Raw genomic sequence first — 27,236 nt, 5'->3', positions numbered from 1 at the left:
ATGCAAGTTGGTCAGAATGTTCATCTTGATGATATCTAGGTCAAGTTCGAAACTGGGTCACGTGCCATCAAAAACTAGGTCAGTAGGTCTAAAAATAGAAAAACCTTGTGACCTCTCTAGAGGCCATATATTTCATAAGATCTTCATGAAAATTGGTCAGAATGTTCACCTTGATGATATCTAGGTCAAGTTCGAAACTGGGTCACGTGGGTTCAAAAACTAGGTCAGTAGGTCTAAAAATAGAAAAACCTTGTGACCTCTCTAGAGGCCATATTTTTCATGAGATCTTCATGAATATTGGTCAGAATGTTTACCTTGATGATATCTAGGTCAAGTTCAAAACTCGGTCACGTAGGGTCAAAAACTAGGTCATTAGGTCTAAAAATAGAAAAACCTTGTGACCTCTCTAGAGGCCATATTTCTCAACGGATCTTCATGAAAATTGGCCAGAATGTTCACCTTGATGATATCTAGGTCAAGTTCGAAACTGGGTCACGTGGGGTTAAAAACTAGGTCATTAGATCTAAAAATAGAAAAACCTTGTGACCTCTCTAGAGGCCATATTTTTCATGAGATCTTCATGAATATTGGTCAGAGTGTTTACCTTGAAGATATCTAGGTCAAGTTCGAAACTGGGTCACGTGGGGTTAAAAACTAGGTCAGTAGATCTAAAAATAGAAAAACCTTGTGACCTCTCTAGAGGCCATATTTTTCATGAGATCTTCATGAATATTGGTCAGAATGTTCACCTTGATGATATCTAAATCAAGTTCGCAACCGGGTCACTAGGGGTCAAAAACTAGGTCAGTAGGTCTAAAAATAGAAAAACCTTGTGACCTCTCTAGAGGCCATATTTCTCAACGGATCTTCATGAAAATTGGTGAGAATGTTCAGCTTGATGATATCTAGGTCAGATTCGTAACTGGGTCATGTGCGGTCAAAAACTAGGTCAGTAGGTCGAAAAATAGAAAAACCTTGTGACCTCTCTAGAGGCCATATTTTTCACGAGATCTTCATGAAAATTGGTGAGAATGTTCACCTTGATGATATCTAGGTCAAGTTTAAAAGTGGGTCATGTGCCTTCAAAAACTAGGTCATTAGGTCAAATAATAGAAAACCCTTGTGACCTCTCTAGAGGCCATATTTTTCAATGGATCTTCATGAAAATTGGTCAGAATTTTTATCTTGATGATATCTAGGTCACATGTGCTCAAAAACTAGGTCACTATGTCAAATAATAGAAATAACGACGTCATACTCAGTTCAACACTGGGTCATGTGGGGATAGGTGAGCGATTCAGGACCATCATGGTCCTCTTGTTTTCAGTTCCATTTTGATCCACTGTTAACGTGAATTGTCCTTTGCTCTTTAAGTGGCTGCCATTTGATGGTTGGCTGTTTTATACTTTCGACATTAAAAATGCACAATTTGACACTATTAAAGAGAAATTACTCTGCATGAGTTTAGTTAATACACATCATATATACTTACTTAAATAGGTTCAGAAATATTGAAACAAAAATGATTTGTAAATTGAAAACACAGAAAAATGATTCATATGTGCTGAATAAAAATGCTGCAAAACATAACAGTATTATCTAACTTATTGGTAGGCAGATAGATACACTTTGTTTTTTATTTGACTATTTTTGAAAGAAAAAATGATCAAGGGTTTAATGAAATACTGGTACTTGAAATATTCTTGTCACCAAAATCAAAGATATAAGCTGACCTAGTTATAATATTATATCAGATTTTGCTCAGATAATCAACAATCATGCTATTTTTGTACTGTTTAATCATCATGGAGATTTTGACTGATTCTCAAAACTATTAGTTTATATATTTTTATTCTAGATAACCAGTGTTGCTTTTCTTTTTCAGAAATATGGAGGGTTTTACCAAACAAAGATAGAATCGCATCTTAAAAATGCAGACAGTATTTTTAAATTGATTGGATTTAATGAAACTTCTGCAGGATTATTAGTTCTGTCGCATTCGACAAAATTGGAATTTCTGCAGTATGTCGCATTTGAATGTTTTGTTGCATCGACAGAGTGTCATATTACAGAAAATGTTTGGAGAAGAGTTTTTGACAGGGGATTAACGATAACCGGAGTCGTTCAAATACGGCAACAGAATAGAGGTACTGAAGATGATGTTGTTGCTCTTATAGAATTAAAATATGGAAAGTCTGTGATAAAAGGAATTTCAGAGAATGTGGTTGATAGTCGAATTATTCAGGAGGCGGATGAAAAAAGGAGTATATTGTCGGGTCAATCCTTGACCGATCCGTTTCGAAATAAGCTTGAAAATTATATGCAGAAGGCAAAAAAATTGAGTGATTTCGAAGATATACCTTTTATTGATGAGGGTGTAAAAGAAAATGAATATACCCCAATAAATCTAGATGAGCAAATACTAGCTAGTTTACAGCTGGTTGAAGGCAAAAACGTGTCGCCGGCAGTGAGTGAAATTTCAACACCTGGTTTAAAAGCGTCCCAGGAGTGGTCTTTTGTTCGTGAAGGATTAGAAAAGAATTATGGAAAAAAATATTTTGAAGGCCCGAGAAAGGATATTCTTGAAAATGAGCCTGAGATAAAGCCGCACTCGTCTAAACAAGGTAAATATGTTAAAGTGTTGGTAGAAAACCCGGATCCAGGTTATGTTAATTCTGACGTTTCAAGACAGTTGAAGAAGATAGCGCACCAACATGAATTAGGTAACAATCCTTTGTACAGTGTGTCTAAGGATTCAGATTACGCTACCGGTACCGGTTCAGAAGCATTTTTTCCACCAACTATAGACAGCAGTTCTCAATCTATGCGTACCAGGGGCAACAGACAAGTCACAGACACTATTCTTACAAAAGGTTCAGGTGTTCATTATCCAGCTCCAGACGCTAACAGGTACTCAAAAACAGAACCAATTCTGAGACGTCAACAGGTTCCAGTAGAACAAATTCAAAATGCATACAACCCATACAATACCCAATCACATCAAGCAAGACAAACTTATGGATATACAAATGCAAACAGTGGTCTTGCTGGAAATATGGACAACATTCAAAAATACCAAAAGCGAACGTCGGCTCCGCTAGTACAAACAGAGAAAGTAGATCCAACTAAGTTTTTACCTGTTGTTACAAGCGAGCCTATGCTTTCAGGTACTAGAAGTTTTAGCGAAGTTACAAAAAGGAACACTGCAGATGGTATGGTCAGACCAGGCTCAAGAACGATCCATAACATGCCGCAACAAAATATTCCAGTACAAACAAAAAACTTGATGACCCAAAATACAGTTAATCCACAATGGGCGTGCCCATATTGCACATATTTTAACAACCCACTCACAGATGTTTGTGAAATGTGTTCAAAATCACGTGACCCGAACATGGAAATTGATTCACCTCCATGTGCAGGTTATACGTCTAGAATTTGTGATCAGTGTACATTAGAAAATGAAAAAGGGTCAATGAATTGTCACGCTTGCGGACACGAGTTGAGCCGAACACAAACTGTAGTGTAAAATTCTGGTCATTTTTTAGTGATATTTATAAAAACACCTATTAAAATAGAGATGGATAAATTAAGGAACTACTTACAATTCTGTTTTTAAAAGCATAAACATTCTAATTATTCAGTAGAGAAACAAGAAAATACAAGAGAATAATCACATTGGCCATAGTTACTTGTACGGAAATGGTGGATACATTGATATGATTGGAATATTCAGTTGACAAAGATTAAATGATTATTGCAGAAGCACTGCAGATACGAAGGATATGAAAATAATGAAGATAAATTCGTGGCTGTGTATTCGCTCTTATTAGCTCATCTGATTTTTTGAAAAAAAATGATGAGTTATTGTCATCACTTGAGCGGTTGTCGGCATCGGCGTCGGCGTTGGCGTTGCCTGGTTAAGTTTTATGTTTAGGTCAGCTTTTCTCCTAAACTATCAAAGCTATTGCTTTGAAACTTGGAATACTTGTTCACCATCATAAGCTGACCCTGTATAGCAAGAAACATAACTCCATCTTGCTTTTTGCAAGATTTATGGCCCCTTTTGTACTTAGAAAATATCAGATTTCTTGGTTAAGTTTTATGTTTAGGTCAACTTTTCTCCTAAACTATCAAAGCTTTTGCTTTGAAACTTGGAATACTTGTTCACCATCATAAGCAGACCATGTACATCAAGAAACATAACTCCATCTTGCTTTTTGCAAGAATTATTGCCCCTTTTGGACTTAGAAAATCAGTTTTCTTGGTTAAGTTTTATGTTTAGGTCAGCTTTTATCCTAAACTATCAAAGCTATTCCTTTAAAACTTGCAACACTTGTTCACCATCATAAGCTGACCCTGTACAGCAAGAAACATAACTCCATCCTGCTTTTTGCAAGATTTATGGCCCCTTTTGGACTTAGAAAATATCAGATTTCTTGGTTAAGTTTTATGTTTAGGTCAACTTTTTCTCTTAAACTATCAAAGCTATTGCTTTAAAACTTGCAACTCTTGTTCACCATCATAAGCTGACCCTGTACAGCAAGCAACATAACTCCATCCTGCTTTTTGCAATAATTATTGCCCCTTTTGGACTTAGAAAAATCATTTTCTTGGTTGAATATTATGTTTAAGTCAACTTTTCTCATAAACTATCAAAGCTATTGCTTTAAAACTTGCAACAGTTTTTCACCATCATAAGTGGACACTGTACATCAAGAAACATAACTCTATCCTGCTTTTTGCAAGAGTGATGGCCCTTTTTAGACTTAGAAAATCGTGGGTAGGACAATATTTCTATTATACAAAAAAAATCAGATGAGCGTCAGCACCCGCAAGGCGGTGCTCTTGTTAAAATCTTGCGTTTATATATTACTGGTAGATTTTTGCAGTAGGACTGTTTTTTGTTGTTGTTTTTTCATTTTCAGTTTTTGGTTGCTATGCTAATGCCATTTTCTGTTGTTTTGGTTTTTTTTTTTCGTTTTTTTTTTTTTTCATATTTTTAACCTTTAATCATCTTTAAGGTGTTTTGCCTGTTATTACTTTGAAAAAGGTGTGTTTGCTAAATTTTCACATGGTAGAAATTAAATAAATGTAGCAGACTATATGTAGTGAATGATCCTGTCTTGGCTTCTGCAAATTATTTATTGATAAAGTACTGTAAACAAAAAGTGATGTTTAAATTTTTCATAATTGACAACAGTATAAAAAAAAAATGTGTTAAGTTTGTACAAATATAGATAATGCAATAGTTTAATTATGCCGAGTTTATCAATTTATTTGTATATTTTTGTTATACTTTTAAATTATACACATTATATAAAGTGGCATTTTACACGATCTTTTATTAATCAGTGATACTAAAATCGTTATAATTGTATTCAATTTCTTACCGCTTATATGTCCATCTTATATTATAACCATTGGACACAGCACAGAAGCTATGGGGATTATGGTGTGTATCTGTGCTGATACACATTTGAAATTCAGAAATATGCTATTAATTTAGATAACCTGTAATTAAAGCTTTTGGCGGATATTTTTCCTGTCTGTTCTTTTTGTTACAGTATAAAGTGACACAGAGTGCCCTAAAGATAAGAAAGATAGTCGACACATGTTCAGGATTTATTCATACTGTTATATATCAGTAGTTGCTGAGGATTCCCTAAACCATTCTGTCATTATTTTACAATATGGTACCCTATAGGTCAAGAGCCAGCACAAGACATTTTATGCATGTAGAGCAAAGTTACCCGCATGATAATGTAATATTTCTGAGAATTAAGAGCTTTAGAAATATTCTAAACTATGATGTTTGCCTGTAATTTGTGAATTATCCACTACTTTTCAAAGACAAGAGTATAAACCTTGTTCCTTGCAGTTTGACTTTTCCAAGAAATAATGTTACACTTTGCATTTTATAATTTCAAATACAGGAGTATCATAACCCAATATGCAAAATCTAATCTGCTGTGCTGAGACAGGCCTAATTTCCCAACCACATGGAATGGTGAAATTTGAATACAACATGAAGTAGCCAAGGAATAACCTTAGTGTAATAAGTATGTTCAATGATGAACAGTACTCAAACCAAACTGAAGCCATTATGTTTCTAGTAAAATCTTTTGATATTTGACCGTACCAAAATGTCCCAGTATACTATTATAGTACCGGTAGTAAAAGGTAAATATAATAGTTTTTCCTTGTTTTGAAAGTATTTAATCATAAGGAAACACTACTACTGGTTTAACTATTTGTATTATATAATTATACATATAACATAATAAATAATCAATAACACGGGACAACAGAATGTGAGGTAAAACATAACAGCATAACAACGCAAATATGAAGGATAATTTGTGCATTGCGTTATTATATAACATTATTATTGAATAATGCACTGTATATATTATATATATTAGTTTATAATAATGCACTGTATATATTATATATATTAGTTTATAATAATGCACTGTATATATTATACATAAAACTGACAACGATTTAATTCCTGGTTCTTGTTTTTATGTTTCCTCTTTAACCCTTAGCCTGCTGCAGGCGAATTTAACAGCCTTTGCAAACAGCTTGGTACCAGATCAGACGCCGATTAAATTGGCGTCTGATCAGGTTCCAAGCTGTTTGCTACTCTGACAATATTTCTTCCAATTTTGGAGCAAATTGAATGAACTTTACAATTTTAGCAGACGATAATTTATCTAGCATGCTAAAGGTTAAAGTAAACTTTGGTCCTTTTATATGCGTCGTTAGTACAAGTTAGAAACAAGTAGTAAAACAGTATTTCTAATTAATTAACTTAGTACACTGAATCCAAATTGTTCTTAGAAAAATATTGTTATTGAAAAAAATGTTTTGTTCACTTATTTTCTTTAGGGTATGATTCTGTGAAAGGGAAGATTCAAAATTGCGAATATACAGTATGAGGGAAATTTACATTTTCTTTCGATAATTAAAAAAAAACTGCTTATCATTTTCTGTGTTGATGCTCTGTATGAAATAGGACTTTGTTAGCCAAGTGATTAAGATTGCCTTGAGTCACTTGCTCATCACTTGTTCAAACCCTGCTGATGTCATGCCAGGAACCCTTTTAGCTCTCTTATGAAAGATTGGCAGTTCAACGGAAGTGTTTGTCATCCGTGATTGAAACAATGCCTTCATGAAACAATGCCTTCATGAAACAATGCCTTCATGAAACAATGCCTTCATGAAACAATGCCTTCATGAAACAATGACTTCATGAAACAATGCCTTCATGAAACAATGACTTCATGAAACAATGCCTTCATGGGATTCTTGGGTCTTTGTCTGCTAATAATAACTTGAAAGTACTGGTGTAACTAAAAACCTCACAACAGATAAACAAACAAACCTAAAAAGGCTAATTGGTACACTTCAATTCAACTGCGTCTGAAATATAAAATGAAAATTTTTTACACACTTTGTTTATTTAGGAGTGAGATTTGTAAAAGTTTCACCAAAAAAAGTTGTAGGAGTGTAAGTGCCAGACAAGGCATTTGTGTGGTAATCTCTTCTATGGAAATCTTATATTTTCATCGAGCCAACACATGATGCTGGTTTCAGAAAGTTTCCTTATATTGTTCCTTTCAAATGTACCGATAATAACCGCCTTTTAACATGCACATTTTGTTCAGTTCTGTAAGCATTATCAAGAGCTATGGGGGAATATATTTTCCTTATTTTCTATGGTTTCAAAAGATAACTAGACATGGGCGTAATGGTCCTGTCCTTTTCTTCTTGTGGGTTGAAGCAAAAAGAAGTGTTTCGTCATAACATGCGATATTTTGTTTTGTTTCCCTGCTGTTAATATTGTACTGTTTTGGTTATGTCAGTACATTGTCTAATCATTCTATTTACTATTAAAATTACCAGATAACAATATCTAGAAGCAAATTAATTGTAATCTGATAGCTAGTGGTAATATTTGGTAAATAATAGTAAATCAATTTAGTGTAGGAGAGGTATTGTGTGTTTAGATGATATCACAGTTAGAAAATTCCCTGTTCATACACAATAAACCATTTGAAAATATGAATAAGCTGTATGAATCAGTACACGCTGGACATTGAAGTTTGTCATTTTTCAAAGACTTTGATAACATTGATATGATTTGCTCAGGTACTTTAGGTTTAAAAAAAGAAATCTACCCATGTTTTGATAAAGTGGCAATGAATTTTTATTATGTACCCTGTCATTTAAAAAACAAAAGCACATTGTTTTGAGTGGAGTTAAGTGTCTTATATACTCTGAAATGATGGACAAAATTTGGGATAGGATTCTAAAAATATTTAAATAGAGGGCCTCTGGTAAAGTGGTTAAGGTCACTGACTGAATTACTTGAGGTTCAGAACATTGGTTCAGGTGTAGAAATCTTTCGTTAAGGAAAACAACCAATAGACTAGCTTACTAGTCCCTGAACTAATGCCCATAGTGGCACCTGGGTTCCTCCTCCCCTATGAAAAGCTGGAAAGTTGCAATATACCCTATAATTGTGTCAGTGTTACATTGAAAACCAATATTTGATACCCATTTTCGCTATTTTATTATCTGCATCAAAGTTGGATTCAATTATATTCTAAAATATTAAATAATGAAGGTTATCTTTTATTTTCAAATCAACTTTGAACAAGTAATTAAAAAAAACAAGTTGTATAATTATAAAACCTTTTCATATCTATGTTGTATTACAGTTTGACATTCTGAAATGTATTTGATATCATCACTAAATGTTGAGGGGAGAAAAATGGAGAAAGGTCAAATTGAGAAATAGGTAACATTAAACTCTAGGTTCAGAAAGGGAGTTTTTTTCCATTTTTATAGATAAAAGGTTTCTTTGTATTTCAAAAGGAAGTATAGTTAGTTAAATGACACAGGTTAATGGATTCATAATTGCAAACAACATTTAATATAACAGGAAATTGAAGTTGCTTGCTGATTTTGTATAGTTCCTACTTGGATTGGAAGTGTCTGTAATAGAATTTTTTTAATGTGTTAAAAACCAGCTGTTAATTGAAACAGTACTTCATATCTTTTATGATTTATCTGCCACTCAAAGTCACTAGAGGATGAGTAAGATGCTCTTATTTATTCAGGGTTTCGAATGTAAAAGGAAAATGGCTGGAATTCCAGTCAACCCTGGTGCTTGAGTCATCCCTGCCCGAGTCAATGGTGTTTCACTGTATATGTGTACATTATGACAAATATATCTCATTATGGCATTCATAGCCAAGAGTTGTATAGCAAAGTCAGCATGGCTGAATCATTTCCAAGGCCAATAGGGTTCAAGTAATTTGATCCTGTTTAGCTTAAATTCATAAATGTCACATGAAAATGTTAACAACTTTAACAACAAAGTCCGCCATGGATATTTTCAAAGCCTGCAGATTCCTATCATAAAGTTGTCACAAAAAGTAGCCCTGCTCCCAAATACATTTTTGTAATACATGTATAGTGTTGAATTTATTGTATAACAGATATGAGGGATAATATCTTTATCAAGGAATGAACTTCAAATGTTTTTGATATCTTTATCAAAAAGTTGACGAATGCACGTAATACAATATTTTATAGTCAGATAACATTTTATAAAGAAAATGAATATTTGATATACATAATAATATACTGTATCTTGTACTACGATTGTTACGGTATCACTGTACATGCTGTGTTCTGCGAAATCATTACATTTTGTGGGCATGAAATGCAAATAGTCTAAACTCTAACATCAGTAGGTCACAAAAATTGAGTGCATGGAAAATTTACCAAGAATTGTGTGTGATAAGTAACATTGCTGTACCTGCCAGTAAAAAGAGTAATGCTAATGTTGTTTTCAAAGAGTTATAGAATTAGTTTGATGTTTTGGCTTATCTTGTCTGTAACTGCAAGGTATTAATTGTTAAATTATCTTGTCTTAAATAATGTAATTTTGCTAAACTTCATCAATGTATTCACATGCTTTTAAGGTTTGAGCATGTATGTACATGTTTATAAATATGTAATAAAGGAGAAAAAAATCTTGAATTTTCCTATCTTTATCTAACAGTAATTTCGTTTTTCTTGTTGATGAATGACCACAAATTATTTTGCCACTTTTTGCTCACCTGAACTTTGTTCAGGGTTAGCTGATAGTATATTGGTGGGTGCTGTGGCATCCATTGTCCTGCATCAACGTTAAACCAAACTTGGTCAGTAGCATCATGGCATGGAACTTGAAACTTGGTCTGTAAATCATTTTAAGGTCTTATGCCAACTTTGTTCAAATGTGGGCGCGGGGCCTCTTTGGCCCTTTTATGGGCCATAAAAGTTAAAATTGAAATACCTTTAAATGATTTATTCTTATGGTTATGCGTTCATGGTGCGTTACAGCAGAATGTAGAATCCTAGGTTCTCTGCAGGTGAGTGACTTAGGCCCATTTGGGTCTCTTGTATTACATTATTTGGGGGTATATTGTTTTGCACATGTCATTCTGGTTTCCTATCAATATCAAAAGAATGCTTAGACCTATAGTGATCAAACTTCATAGGATGATTGACTGTTGTATTGGGGATTTCTAAGTCAAAGGTCAAGATCACAGTGACTTTGAGACTGACAATTTATCAATGTTTGTTCCTTGGACTGATGGCGGCAAGTGATTCTGCCTTTGCGACCAGTGCAGACCAAGATCAGCCTGCACATCCGTGCAGTCTGATCATGGTCTGCACTGTTCGCCATTCAGTCAGTATCTTTTTGGTAACCACCCCTTTTAACAGTTAGTGGTACTGTCCAGATTGAAAGATGGACAAGTTCATTATAGAAACTTATCAGGGTAAGGGTTAGTATACATTCCATGTAACTGATACTTTCACCTTCAAGTCCTACAGTAGTGGACGACCACAATTTGTCACGGTTCTGTTGCTTAGTATACCCTCCCTGCCTACGTGCGAACCAAATTGACCTTACGCCAGATAGCCTGTAGCCACGCCTACCAGTTTTCAGGGGGAACAATTCATGCTAGGCCCGACAAATAAAGGAATCAAATGGCGACGGCAGAAATATTTTGCCGGACATTCTAGTTGATTTCGGGGTACGCTACCTCAATTCACACGTATTTCTAAAGTGAAAAGACAAAACACAAAACACGTTAATAAGTGGATGTTCTGTAGCGAAACATAAATTCTACAAAAAACAACGTTAAAAGCCGGGAACTGCACCCGAGTATGAGGAAAACTAAACAAGGCAGGGGGCCGAGCGGAAAACACGTAAAAAAGACGGAAATCTCTGAAACCATTATAGCTGATTTTGTGGATTTTTTTTTAATTGTCCGTTTCTTTTTCATTATAGAAACGTCAAATTTCGATCTCCCAGAAATCATGTAGGGTATTACTATTTTAAGCAGACTAGAACATTGATTTTTATTAATTAAGGTTGAAATCAGACTGTGGATTCTGAATCCTATTTCAAAATAATTAGATAAATTAAATAAGGTAATTTACATGTAAAAATTGTCACTTGTGTTATTTAAGAAACGTCGGATTTCGAAATACCGGAACTCATTTAAGATGCTCATATCATTGTTCAACATTATTCAGATACATAGCATTTAATGTCTAATACTTAGACATGATGAGTTTTAAGTATAAGTAAAGGAAGTTCTCTTATTAGAATTAAAACGTGTAAATGATAAATAAATAAGATATAGTCCAAGGCGATGATATAGTCCATACTCATATTTCAAGACATATACCGCGCATCGCAGCTTAAAACAATGTTTTGAGCCTACCAAATTTCTTTATAAAGTATACAGAATGAATGTTAATTTTTTGTTTAAGAACATAATCTTCTTTATACGAAATATGCTATTTTTTTCTGGAATTTTAGACGAAGTTTACCCTGTCTATTAAAATGAAATTTAGAACGAAAGCACACACCGAGTGCTAAGTCAAAACTTTGAGCGCCTGGAAAATTGTTGATTAGACTCATTAAAATAATCTTATATTAATCATAGTTTTTTATCATATTTATTATTTGTTGTATTATCACCCAGGTATGACTTAACATACACCAGTGGAGATTGATGTAAACATAAATCATGTTTTCCGGTACATTAAGGCATAATATTTAACACGTTACATTCAAATAATATAGAACATCAATACTTGTGTCTTATCAGTACATACCAGTTACTCTGGTAACTGATGGAATATCTCTACTATTGAATAAAGAATACTAGGCACTATTGTTAAATAAGAAAGTTAATTTTCATAGACTTTTACACTGATTTAAATGAAATAATTAAAAGGTTATAACACAATGAGTGCTAAGTCGAATTGCTTTGCTTTTAAACACTCTTATAAGATTTTTAAGATCAACTATTCTTGAGGACATCCACAGAGCCTGATACATCGTTGACAATATGCGAGGTCTGAGAGTGGATTTGGAAAAGGGAAGCGCTCTAGTATTACACTCTCTTCTCTGTGTCTGATGTAAAGGTGTCGTAACTTCACCTTTTTACCATTTTGGACGATTTTTCGGTGGTATTTACATTCTTTGACTGGCGAGTCCGGCACTAAGTTTGACGGACAAAATGGCGGCTAACAACAAGGCTTATCAGTTCTGTTATCTGATTGGTCAGTTGGAACCTGTCAATCAACACTGGCGTAAGGTCAATTATAAGCGGGCAACCTCAATTTGTCAATGTTCTGTTGATTAGAATAAACTACATGCAACTATTTGTTTCCGTCCAAACCAACTTATAAACGGATGACCACAATTTGTCAATGGCCTGTTGCTTAGTATACCTTACATGCAACCGTTTCCTTCCAAACTAGTATTTATAAGTAGGCGATAAAGATTCGTTAAATTGTTATTGCCAGCAACGAGTGTTTCCCTCTAAATCAAGGTAATTATTAGTGGACGACCACATCATCTCGAGTTTTTATTGCCTTGTATACATCCCACATCCCACCTGTACCCCATTGCTCCCTTCCCAGTCAAAGTACAGTTGAAACTCGATATATGGAATTCCAAGGGATCGAGCGTTTTCGAGATAACCGAAAATTGACGTAAAATGACATTTTGTGCACGGGTTTTTCGGGACGGGACTTGAAAATGTCTTCGATATAACTGAAATTTTGAGAAGCGAGTTCGTAATATCGAGTTTCAGCTGTAATTAAAAGGTCAGGTTTTATTCTTGTGCATTTTGTGTGTAAGCGATGGGCTCCTTATAAATTAAAATAATTATAAGTGGACCACCAGATTTGATAAGATACCCTCCATGTACCCTATTGTTACCCTTGAAGTCCAGGAAATTATAAGTTGACCAGATTTGGTCAAGGTTCTGTTGCTTAGTATTGCCTCCGTGTAACCGACCGTTTCCGGCCAAACCAAAGTAATTATTATTTCACTACCAGATTTTGTCAAGATTCTGTTGCTTAGTATACCCACACCGTAACTGATTGTTTCCCTCTAAACCACAGGGATCCTGTTCATGAGTGGATTGTGTTTAATGACTTATTTTTTAGTCCTAGAGCCATAATTATGAAAAAAACCTATACTAATATAACTACTCCCCTGTGCTCTAAACCAAAATACTTGCAAGTGGATGAACAAAATGTGTCGAGGTTCTGTTGCGTAGTGTATACTTCCTGTTGCCGATTGTTTCCATTCAAATCAAAGTCACCAGATTTGGTCAGTATGCCCTCCCTGTAACAGATTTTTCCTATTCAAACGAAAGTAATTTAAGTGGACTGCCACAGCTTGTCAATATGTTCTGTTGCTTATTATACCCTCCGTGCAACCGACTATTTTTTATCCAAATCAAAGTAGTAATAAGGGGCCACAAGTTGTCATTTTCTGTTTGCTTATTATACCGCCCCGCCTCCCCCCCCCCCCCCCCCCCCCCCCCCTCCACAACCATGCTACGCGAACTGTTTTTTCTAAAAATCAAAAGTAGCTTTAAGTAGACCACAACAATTTTTCAATGTTCTGTTGCTTAATAGGCTCTTCCTGCAGCAGATTGATTCCCTCTAAATCAAAGTATTTTTAAGTGGATGATCCTAATTTGTCAATGCTCTGTTGCTTAGTATATCCTTTCTGTACCCGATTGTTTCCGTTCATATCAAAGCTATTATAACTGGATGACCTGACTTTGCCAATGATCCTGTATCTAACAGCTGGTTTCCCTCCAAGACAAGGTATCACTTTTGTTGCTATGCTATGTATACCCTTCTCATTTTTTGTTATACAAATACTTTCAGTATAAATCAGCCACATTGAAATCAAATTTTATTGCTTTGTATAGCCATGTAACCGAAATCAAGGCCATTACAGGTGGATGGCCGCAACTTGTCAAGATTTTATAATGATATTTCCCTTCATTGTAATCTGATTATAAGTGGCTGCATACTATTCATACAGACTTTTTTTGTGTGGTTTGCAATCTCAAAAAGACCATATCTGAAAGCTGCGGATCGTTCACATTCATATGGTGCGCCATTGGGGTCGAAATGATACTAACCCGTTTTATTTATTAGAAAAACGAGAAGGAAAGTGACAGATGGCGTTATTATTATTTATATCTCAACCGAAACATGTAAGGAAAAGTAGTACTGACAATGTTTAAATGTACTTGTTTCTACTTTCGCAAGATAAACTGCACATACAAGTAAAGGCGACGGGGATGGTCTGCGGTTGCCCACACAAGATAGTAGGGAGCGGATGTGGGATTTCGGCGTACTGCTCAAGTTCTACCATGTAAAATACTGATTTATATATACAAAAGGCTTATATATAACTTAAAACGCATAAATAATTGTTAAATTACGTGTCAAGTTTCTATATTTCTAAATATGGCACTAGTAATCTTATATACGCGCATGACTATATAACATATGATTATGATTACATGCCACATAATGATTAAACCTGGCAAAAGTCTTTTTAATATTTTAGTTGTGTGTCTGTATTTATAATATCTGTCATGTGTTTACGAATCGGATAGAAATATCCGTCCTCGGCCACCTGGCATAGGACAACCCGTGTTTAAGGAAGTCGGCTTCATACATTTTAACAAAATATATTTTCTAACAATTCATCTCAGTGCGCAATCGAAATGAAGATATGTTTTGTTACTATAATATATAGTCATGAAAATGTTGATATTTAATGTAGAAAATTCTCTGATTCTATAAAAATTATATTGTGTAATTATAAGTACCTTTAACCAATTTATTACTAATAGGTGAAAGCAAAACTTGTTAACTGCGACAAAGTAATTTTTTCAGGTTTGCATTTATTGCCTTGCTGGCGGATATTGTGAATTTGACAAAGAAATTCTGTAAATTAGCTCAAAGGGTATGTAATAACTACTGGTTGGCGACCCAGAATTTCGGACGACCCAGAAACCCGCACAGTCGCGTAAACGCTTATTTCGGCGTTCCTTTTGATCATTTGTTGACAAGTACACAGACGCTTGCTTTGTGTGCAACACCCACTGCAACGAGTGCAAATCGGTAAATAAGACTTACAAAATTGGAATATTCACATTTGTTCACGAAGTTGCATGTGCTTTCAGTGCGCATGCGCATACTTATTTTGAGGCCCAACATTATTCAAGGGGTACCCATCTACAATCTGCAAAATGCAGACGAGAAAAGTGCGTGTTTTAAAATGATCAAAATGGGTAGATGGTGCCAGGCTTAAATAAAATTTTCCAGAAGATAATGGTCATTATTATTTCTTAAGTAATTTAAAAAAAATGGAAAAGATTAATTTGGGTCACGTAAAAAATCAATCAGTGGGAGAAAACTCGCACAGTTTTAAGCTTTTTATCATTAACACCGGCCTATCTTGAAAATGATTCTGCGAGACAGAAATGACGATAATTAGCGTTTTCCTGCTGTCCGATTTCTGTGTCCTGCAACACGCTAAAAACGTTAAATTTATGTACCCTCTTTCGGGCTTCAGTCACGTGTTCAGTTTATTTTTAGATACAAACAAATTCACGTTTTGTGACCATGATTCAGATAACATTTCATGGTTAAAAAGCAGAAAAGGTTGTAAAATTGTCCGAATCTGGATCGCCAACCAGTAGCAAGCATTGCTTCCGAAAAGATATGAAATCCTTCAAGAGGCAAGACTCCGGTAGGCGAAGAGTCTGCGTCCTTCGTTAGAAGTGGGCTCCTTGACCACCAATCAAATCCCTTCCTTTTATGTCAACGGCTCACTTTTTAAATTTACTTATATACTATTTAGGTTAGTTTTTATCTTAGTACATTATTATTAGGATATTTAACATTGTTCTGTACAATACCGAGATATATTTGGACGAGTACCTGAGAAAACCATATTGGACGAGCCGCTAGGCGAGTTCAATATGGTTTTCTCAGCTGGGTACGAGTCCAAATATATCTCGTATTGTACAGTACAATGTTAAATAACCTTTTTATTCTATATCTATTTTATCTTACTATAATAATAGTTTAAATTAAAAATGTTTCAATGAATATTGTATTCCTGCCTTTTCTAGTTTTTCCCAGCTTGGTATGAGTGCAAATATATATAAATATATATACAGAACAATGTTAGACCTTAAATAACCTTTTTATTCTATATCTATTTCACTTCATAAGTAATATACTTAATTCATTGAATGTTGTTTTTTCTGCGTATCATCACTAAAAAAAGGTATATGGTGCAACCTCCCTGCAACAGCCATTTGGCGATTTGGGTGGCAATAATACTTGGCTGAGATATTATGCCCACAAACATTGTCAGCAAGTTTGGTGAAGATCGGATGAAAGCTGTTCGACTTAAAAGAGCAGACAAGGCTAAATTCCCCGTTTTTCGAGTAATTCAAGGACTATAATCAAAGAGTGCCTGGTACAGTTTGGCTGGTTATCGGAATCGGCCGAGATGTAATGCCCACAAACGTCAGCAAGTTTGGTGAAGATCCGACGAAAACTGAATTATAGAGCAGACATGTTTTGGATGCTGACCGCCCGTCCGCTGCCATTCATAATCTTCTCCATTTTGTTTCTTAACCGTTAAATAAAAACTGCTGAGGTAGCTATTCAGACAGTCAGGGCTGAAACCAATTTCTAGGTTTCGTCCGGAACGGCCTCTTTTAGCGACTTTTGAAATATTCCAACGTCTGATGATCCTTTTTACAGTATTTTTAAGTTTTTGATTATTAACGAATGTTTTAATATCTAAATCAAATAGCATTGTTATCCCTTGAATCGTTTTTATGTGTTGTAAACAAAAAAAAAACTCAAAGTAAATCCAGATTTCAAGACGCATAATAAAACTCTGTACATAGAGCGCCTACTTCATCCGATTTACATTCGGAACATTTTCACGCGTTTCGGGCTTTATCGTATGTTTAACATGGGACCGTTGAACCGTCCAAATACAGAAAACACAGGATTTTTTGTACGCGCGTGCGTCCAAATACAGAGAATACAGAATTTTTGTACGCACGTGCATCCAAATACCGTAATATATTGTACGGTCACGTGTTGCAAATGAACGTTCGCGATTGGATAGATAAAATGGGTATAAAATAATACATCATATCATATAGGAGAGATCGTGTTTGTATACAAATTCTATTTTTAGAACTGATAAGACAGTGATCGGGTGGGCAGAAGCCGACTGTCCATGTTTTTTGTAAACAGTGATGTTTTTCTAACGGTCTAAACTTTCTTAAAACACAAATTACATAAATAATTTTTTGATCAATGGAAAGGTTATAAAACAAGCAATTTATTGATTACTTTTAATTGTTATTTCGAAATAAAATGGATTAATTATGAACGCTTAACTTACACTGTTTTTCTAAAGGTTGTGAAAATCACTACGCCGCTTTTAAAATTATATGTCATTTAAAACGGTTATTCATTGAAAAAAGATATTTGGATACAAAAATATGAAGATTGTTAGTATTTCAAATCTTTTTGAATTTTGAAAATCCATAAATGAGCAAAAAAGTTATTAAAAATTAAAAATTCTGATTCAATACGCAAACGGTGTTAAAATCATTTGTTTTGCCAACCACCAGATAAACAGATGTTAACGCGTGACGTCACGGCGATCTCTCCTATTTATCTTATGTTACTGAATTGAACTCGGTATAATGACCACAAGGTCAGATTTTAATATTTGGTTTACTAGCACGATTAGAAAAAAAGCGGGACATTACAATTTCACCAGACATCACGCACTAGACATGTGTACGTTTTTTATGTTTTATTATTTCCCTAAAAGGGCACGCTTTGAAGAATGTTTAATTTACGTAAATGTGAGGTCTAAGTTTATCATTTCAAGTACAAATCCAAAAAAAATTTTGTTCTGGCTTTGCATTTCGTATTGATTTCACCTTTACTTCCAGTAAATATCTTGGGTGAAGGCTATTTAACAGCTGATTAAAACTGTTCATTTTGATTGGTGGATGAAAAATTCCACAGGTTTTCGAATGAATTTAGATAATATTTTCTTAAGGGGTGTGCATGTACTTCGAGCTGCATTGTTAGACAGTATAATCCGTTGCAAGACTCCTATGGAAATAATACGTCGTAAACCTGAATCCCACTACAAACCTGCCAACTCTGCCACTTTGATACGGAGTGATCTCCCGTAAAAGATTTACAGTCAACTCGTCCCCCAGTTAACTCGTCTCCATTTTGGTCATTCCGTATCCCTTGACGATTTCAAATTGGTCATTTCGGCCCCTCTTTTTTAGTCTTATTTTTTCCTAGAGTATGATTAATATAATTATGATGTGAAATATGTGTTCTTTAAAATATATTCTACATAAAAAAACATGAACATTTTACTTTAAAAACAACATTTTTTGCTTTTATAAATATCCGATTGTCTGTAAAAGGGCAGAGTACATGCACGTTTAGTGCATTGACTAATGCGGTCGTGTATCTTTTTTTAAGATACTTCTTGTTTACAGTGTTGTTGTTGTAAGCTTTATATCACACATAGATACGAAAAGTAGTCACTTGCCACTTTTTCTTCTCTACAGATAAAACCGGAGTGCTACTTGCCGAAATCGAAGGGGTTAAAAACAGGCTCACGGAACAAAGTATTCTGAAATGCAAAGTGTACGAATGTAAAACCTAGAATCTATATCGTTCGCCGAACATAGTAACGTGCCTGAGAGGTTTCGTGTGGACCCTGCTTCAATTCCACCAAAAAACTCGCATAGAACTCAACCGCCCGATAATTCAGTGGTCTAAAGTTGTCTAACGAAAACCATGGTGCTGTATAGCATAAATACTGAAATCAACAGAAAGCCATGTGTGTCCACGGAGAGTGAACGTTCTTCAGTCTCATTCACGTCGTCGCAAATCTTTCATGTTCACCCTCTGTTGTGTTTGTTCACGGATAACATCTGATATTCATGAAGTTGGTGCTCTCGGGCTAGCTTGTTATTACACTCGGAAACTTCCTAGTGATCGCGTATTCTCGTTAGACAATTCGGTATTTTTCGGACGTTTATATCGATCAACGCGCACATAGCCTTCCGTAAAACACCGAAGAATGCCGAAATCTTATACGGAGATAACGTAATTAAGTCGATTGTCAATTCGACTTAAGGAAGGCTCCGACACTGAGGGATGGAAATAAGTGTGTTGACATAATCAATCATAACTGCATGACAGCATATGTACAGCGAGCTCAGTGGTCCAACGGTAACACTGATTACGAAACGTTAACCAGAGGTCGTGAGTTCGAGCCTCTGCCACTCCAACTAAAAATGTCGAACATTCAGATAAGAGTACAATGTATGTATGCTTTACAGCTGGCACGGTAAAGAACCAGAGAACTTCCAGAATTGGAGCTTCTTCTGTATCTTGTAAAATTTAACAGTTCTCCTATACGAGTTTCGACTTGCATGAACGGACTCAGCCATTTGGTCTTAAAATTGAATATATAAATTATAATCATACACTTGCAATCGATTTTAATTTCCTTGCTTTTATTTTAGATGCGGTTATACATTGCGCAGGGATTTCAAACTAAAAATTCCCTTACATTCGTTAAGCGTAGATGAATTGCAAGATATTAAATTTCATAAACTAATTCACATTAATATGTTTATAAAGTATAATAGAAACTTATGTTAAGTCATCGCACGACTAATAAATCGGTTCTTTTCAATGAATTTCTTTACCACTGAAGCAGGAAGTTTTAAATAAAATTTTATACTTTGGCAGTTTTGTTTTTCGTATATCTGATATATCACTTTTGCCATTTTGTTTCTTAAATATTGTTCATTCAAGTATTCAATACGAAAACTATTGTTAAGTCATCATTTCTTTTCAATGAATTTCGTTACCACTAAAGCAGGAAATTTAAACTTTACGTATATCCATCTATATCACGTTTTGCCATTTTGCATCTTAAATATTACCATTCAAGTATCCACATTTATGTTTCTGTATATAAAAATATAGAACTTATAAACATGATATTGCACCTTTATGACATTGTCCAGTGCAAAATAGCTTGTTTGTTTTCATGCAAACATTAAAAATTGAAAAGCAACCTTATTACATTCCAGAATCCAGAATTTGCCTCGGAAACATTTATACATGTATATATATTTTTCCGTTACAGTTTCTTTTTGTTGTGGGCCTACTTTGCGATGCATGACCCTATGGCTGTGTTTTGGGTGCTTTGTGCTTCCGGGAAATCTACCCTTGCCTTTTATCTTTTATTTTCTTGAAATAAAAATGAAAATTAAAAAATCTTGATTCGTTCTAAAATATTTACATTCGCCCATTTTTTTTTTCTATTGAAAAATTTGACGTTCATTTCGTATGAGCAGCAAAAGGCGCGGAAGTTACGTAAACGCTGCTTAATGATAACGGGCCGCTGTTTTGACAACGTCCGCGTATAGTCAGGGAGAAGGTTCCTTAGATGACGTTGCAGTTGTTCCGTCAAGTGAACAGCATGTCCGGGAAGCTGATTTTAATGTTAAATGCAACAAAATGTGTGCAATTTATAATTGTAAATATAAGAAATGAAATGTATCTTTTCGGTGTTCATGCGAAATGAACGACAGAATAGGATCGGCAAATTAAACATACATGAATCGCTAGCCCGATTGCAAAGAAAGACTCCCTCATAAAATTTCTTTTGCTTTCAATGTAGGGATAACGCATGTTTATTCGTGTTATAACATCTGCAGAATCCCGAGGGATTGGTCAAAACGTAGGTCACTAGGTCAAATCAAAGAAAAACCTTGTGTATGCGAAAGAGGCTGTACTTTTCAATTGATCTTCATGAAATTTGGTCAGAATGATTGCCTTGATAAAATCTAGATCGTTTTCGAAAATGGGTTATCTGGGGTCAAAAAGTAGGTCACCAGGTCAAATCAAAGAAAAACTTTGTGTATGCGATAGCTGTATTTTTCAATTGATCTATATAAAATTTGGTCAGAATGATTATCTTGATGAAATCTAGATTGAATTCGAATATGGGTTATCTGGGATTAAAAAAAAGGTCACTGGTTCAAATCAAATAAAAAACCTTGTGTATGCAATAGAGGCTGTATTTTTCAATTGATCTTCATGAAATTTGATCAGAATGATTGCCTTAACGAAATCTAAGTCAAGTTTGAATATGGGTCATCTTGGATCAAAAAGTAGGTCACTAGGTCATATAAAAACAAGAGATCACAGAGTGATCTTGGCGCCCACCAATGTGCCATTTTTGAGTGTTCCAAATTTCAAGACTTATTGACTACCTCGAGGTCAAAGTTTCATTTCCGTGGACAACACTGTGCATGTGGTCCAAATTCGAAAGCTGTAGCTTGAGAAATGTGAAAGTAGGTCACTAGGTCAATGTAAAGGTCAAAGTTTGTTTCAGTACACAATCCTATGCATGTGGTCTAAATTTGAAGCCTGTAGCTACAGAAATGTGAAAGTAGGTCACTAGGTCAATCTTAAGGTCAAAGTTCATTTCGGTACACAAAACTATGCAAGTGGTCCAAATTTGAAGGCTGTAGCTTGAGAAATGTAAAAGTAGGTCACTAGGTCAAAATCGAGGTCAAATTCTATTTCGGAATACAAAACTATGCATGTGGTCCAAATTTGAAGCCTGTACCTTAAAAATGTGAAAGTAGGTCACTAGGTCAATGTAAAGGTCAACGTTCATTTCGGTACACAAAACTATGCAAGTGGTCCAAATTTGAAGGCTGTAGCTTGAGAAATGTAAAAGTAGGTCACTAGGTCAAAATCATGGTCAAATTATATTTCAAAATACAAAACTATGCATGTGGTCCAAATTTGAAGCCTGTACCTTAAAAATGTGAAAGTAGGTCACTAGGTCAATGTAAAGGTCAAAGTTCATTTCGGTACACAAAACTATGCAAGTGGTCCAAATTTGAAGGCTGTAGCTTGAGAAATGTAAAAGTAGGTCACTAGGTCAAAATCATGGTCAAATTATATTTCGGAATACAAAACTATGCATGTGGTCCAAATTTGAAGCCTGTACCTTAAAAATGTGAAAGTAGGTCACTAGGTCAATGTGAAGGTCAAAGTTTTTTTCGGCACACAAAACTATGTATGTGGTACAAATTTGAAGGCTGTAGCTTGAGAAATGTGAAAGTAGGTCACTAGGGCAAAATCAATGTCAAATTTCATTTTGAAACACGGAACTATGCATATGGTCCAAATTTGACGCCTGTACCTTCAAAAATGTGAATGTAGGTCACTAGGTCAAAATCAAGGTCAAAGTTTTTTCCAGTGCACAAAACTATGCATGTGGTCCAAATTTGAAGGCTGTAGCTACAGAAATGTGGAAGTAGGTCACTAGGTCAAAATCAAGGTCAACTCATGTCAAGGTTCATCTTGCCACTCAAAAATATACAAGTGGTCCAAATTTGAAGGCTGTAGCTACAGAAATGTGAAAGTAGGTCACTAGGTCAAAATCAAGGTCAACTTGTGTCAAGGTTCATCTTGCCATTCAAAAATATACATGTGGTCCAAATTTGAATGCTTTAGTTATTGACAAGAACATTTTAAAAGCTTTTCCCTATATAAGTCTATATGAACCATGTGACCCCCGGGGCGGGGCCATTTTTGACCCTAGGGCGATAATTTGAACAAACTTGGTAGAGAACCACTAGATGATGCTACATTACAAGTATCAAAGCCTTAGGCTTTGTGGTTTGGACAAGAAGATTTTCAAAGTTTTTCCTTATGTAAGTCTATGTTAATCATATGACCCCCAGGGCGGGGCCATATTTGACCCTAGGGGTATAATATTAACAATCTTAGTTGAAGACCACTAGATGATGTCACATACAAAATATCAAAGCCCTAGGCCCTGTGGTTTTGGACAAGGGGTTATTCGAAGTTTTTCCCTATATAAGTCATTATAAACTACGTGACCCCCAGGGCGGGGCCATATTTGACCCCATAGAAATAATTTGAATCATCTTGGTAGAGGACCACTAGATGATGCTTCAAACCAAATATCAAAGCCCTAGGCTCTGTGGTTTTGGATAAGAAGGTTTTCAAAGTTTTTCCCTATATAAATCTATGTAAAATATAGAAATAAACAAAGGGCCATAACTCACTCATAAATTGTTGAACCAGTCTGATTTTCAGGGGGACACAACTAGGGTACCAATACATCATTCTGACAAAGTTTGGTCAAAATCCCCCAGTAGTTTCTGAGGAGAAATTGTTAACGGACGGACGGACGGACGGAATGACGGACGGACGGACCACGGACGCAGAGTGATTTTAATAGCCCACCATCTGATGATGGTGGGCTAAAAATACTTGTTAAAACTCAAGAGACCACATTTGTGGTCCAATCCTAATGAAAATTGGCCAGAATAATTTGTTAAGTTTACACTGTTATGATGGGTCTTATTTTCCATTTTTAGCTGGATTTAGTTTCACTTTTCACAGATTTTGCTTTCTTTGCAGGAGGTAAACTACCTGATTCAGAACTATGTTTCTCAGCCATAATGACAAGCAATAAATTAATTTAAAAACATTTTACTATATACATATTGGCATCAATAATGAATTACTCATTTGAAATAATTTTATTTAATTAAAACTTTTTTGAACAATAGAGATCAAACACATTTACCTTTCAACTTTCTTTAATCTTGTCTTTTGATGAGATAATAAAAGATGGCCCATTATTCAATCAAGGAACTTAAATTACCAATTTAGCTAAACAAACTGTGAGAGATGCTTTTAATTACCCCAAGGGCACAGGTTTATTGTCACTTGATAGTGTTAATAGACCACGGACAGTGCCTCTTGTTTATTGCATGTTTTGTCACAGTGTCTTGGTAATCTTTGGTCCAAAATATTAACTGTATATGGTTTTAATTCTTAAAGTAGGGTTTTTTTTTAGAGTTTGAGCCATTTCTGAATTTTCTTGAGCCAAAATTAGCATTTGAAGTATTTTGCTCAAAATGCCCATTCCAGCGCTAGCCCTGTGTGTTTCTCAGGTGAGCGACCTAGGGCCATCTTGGCCCTCTTGTTTGTACAACACATGGTGAAAATGTATATACCTTCAGATACGATTTATGTAACTGATACGAGGAAGGACTCGTGTGCTAACTTCGATGTTTAAAATTTGATTAGATGTCAGTGTAGCTAAAGTAATACATCTTTTTTTTTGTTGTCAGTAGCTTTTGAATTTTCAAAAACTTAGGGACCATTTGTACATCCGATTTACATCAAAATCAATTAGAATTAGAGCTACCACTCACGGTGATTGATACCCTAGACAATGCTTTGATACTGGGTAAGTTGTGATCTTAACCTTTGACCTTCAAATGTGACCTTTACCCTGGATCCGGGTTGTGCAGTCTGCATGCTATCTTGATTAGGTGAACAATTGTTAGCTCGACTATTCGAAGAATAATCTAGCTATTCTACTCACCCTGGCGTCGGCGTCGGCGTCGGCGTCACACCTTGGTTAAGTTTTTGCATGCAAGTACATACAGCCATCAATTAAAGGCATATAGCTTTGAAACTTATTTTTTCTTTTTCTAGGTCAATTACCAACCTCTCTGGGTCAAGTCCCATAACTCTGACATATATTTTGAGCAAATTATGCCCCCTTTTGGACTTAGAAAATTTTGGTTAAAGTTTTACATGCAAGTTACTATCTCCAAAACTAATGCAGATATTGATTTGAAACTTCACATGTTAAGTTTTTGCATGCAAGTTCATACAGCTATTTCTAAAATGCATATAGATTTGAAACTTATTTTTTCTTTTTCTAGATCAATTACCAACCTCACTGGGTCAAGGCCCATAACTCTGACATGTATTTTGGGCAAATTATGCCCCCTTTTGGACTTAGAAAATTTTGGTTAAAGTTTTACATGCAAGTTACTATCTCCAAAACTAATGCAGATATTGATTTGAAACTTCACATGTGTCTTCGGGGTTATAAAACTAGTTGATAGCAGCAAGTTCTATAACTCTGACCTTCATTTTGGCCAAATTATGCCCCCTTTTGGACTTAGCAAATTCTGGTTAAAGTTTTGCGTGCAAGTACATACAGCTATTTTTAAAAGGCATATAGATTTGAAACTTATTTTTTCTTTTTCTAGATCAATTACTAACCTCACTGGGTCAAGGCCCATAACTCTGGCATGTATTTTGAGCAAATTATGCCCCCTTTTGGACTTAGAAAATTTTGGTTAAAGTTTTACATGCAAGTTACTATCTCCAAAACTAATGCAGATATTGATTTGAAACTTCACATGTGTCTTCGGGATTATAAAACAAGAGCACCGCCTTGCGGGTGCTGACGCTCATCTGATTTTTTTTGTGTAATAAAAATATTGTCCTACCCATGATTTTCTAAGTCTAAAAAGGGCCATCATTCTTGCAAAAAGCAGGATAGAGTTATGTTTCTTGATGTACAGTGTCCACTTATGATGGTGAAAAACTGTTGCAAGTTTTAAAGCAATAGCTTTGATAGTTTATGAGAAAAGTTGACTTAAACATAATACTCAATCAAGAAAATGATTTTCTAAGTCCAAAAGGGGCAATAATTATTGCAAAAAGCAGGATGGAGTTATGTTGCTTGCTGTACAGGGTCAGCTTATGATGGTGAACAAGTGTTGCAAGTTTCAAAGCAATAGCTTTGATAGTTTAAGAGAAAAAGTTGACCTAAACATAAAACTTAACCAAGAAATCTGATATTTTCTAAGTCCAAAAGGGGCCATAAATCTTGCAAAAAGCAGGACGGAGTTATGTTTCTTGCTATACAGGGTCAACTTATGATGGTGAACAAGTGTTGCAAGTTTTAAAGCAATAGCTTTGATAGTTTAGGATAAAAGCTGACCTAAACATAAAACTTAACCAAGAAAACTGATTTTCTAAGTCCAAAAGGGGCAATAAATCTAGCAAAGAGCAAGATGGAGTTATGTTTCTTGATGTACAGGGTCTGCTTATGATGGTGAACAAGTATTCCAAGTTTCAAAGCAATAGCTTTGATAGTTTAGGAGAAAAGTTGACCTAAACATAAAACTTAACCAAGAAATCTGATATTTTCTAAGTACAAAAGGGGCCATAAATCTTGCAAAAAGCAAGATGGGGTTATGTTTCTTGCTATACAGGGTCAGCTTATGATGGTGAACAAGTATTCCAAGTTTCAAAGCAATAGCTTTGATAGTTTAGGAGAAAAGCTGACCTAAACATAAAACTTAACCAGGCAACGCCGACGCAGACGCCGACGCCGACGCCGACGCCGAACAACCGCTCAAGTGATGACAATAACTCATCATTTTTTTTCAAAAAATCAGATGAGCTAACTAGTTGATAGCAGCAAGTCCTATAACTCTGACCTTCATTTTGGCCAAATTATGCCCCCTTTTGGACTTAGCAAATTCTGGTTAAAGTTTTGCGTGCAAGTACATACAGCTATTACTAAAAGGCATATAGATTTGAAACTTATTTTTTCTTTTTCTAGATCAATTACCAACCTCACTGGGTCAAGTCCCATAACTCTGACATGTATTTTGGGCAAATTATGCCCCCTTTTGGACTTGGAAAATTTTTGTTAAAGTTTTACATGCAAGTTACTATCTCCAAAACTAATGCAGATATTAAATTGAAACTTCACATGTGCCTTCGGGGTTATAAAACTAGTTGATAGCAGCAAGTCCCATAACTGATATGCATTTTGGTCAAATTATGCCCTCTTTTGAACT

At 35.1% G+C, this 27,236-nt stretch overlaps 1 protein-coding gene across 5 annotated transcripts in view; it reads left to right on the top strand.

Moving 5' to 3' along the window:
• Positions 1–10,054, top strand: part of LOC123548422 (uncharacterized) — a 33,180-nt gene extending 23,126 nt beyond the window's left edge. For all 5 annotated transcript variants that reach the window (XM_045335673.2, XM_045335676.2, XM_045335678.2 and 2 more), the window contains exon 3: positions 1,886–10,054. In XM_045335673.2, coding sequence (XP_045191608.2) covers positions 1,886–3,529 — 1,644 coding nt within the window. In that variant the 3' untranslated portion in view covers positions 3,530–10,054. The remainder of the gene's footprint in view (positions 1–1,885) is intronic.
• The last annotated feature ends 17,182 nt before the right edge of the window (positions 10,055–27,236 follow it).

The sequence above is a fragment of the Mercenaria mercenaria genome, chromosome 6 (genome assembly GCF_021730395.1).
Source record: "Mercenaria mercenaria strain notata chromosome 6, MADL_Memer_1, whole genome shotgun sequence".
NCBI lineage: Eukaryota > Metazoa > Mollusca > Bivalvia > Venerida > Veneridae > Mercenaria > Mercenaria mercenaria.
Note: the sequence above shows the minus strand (reverse complement) of the source record. Positions and strands in the feature narration are given on the sequence as shown.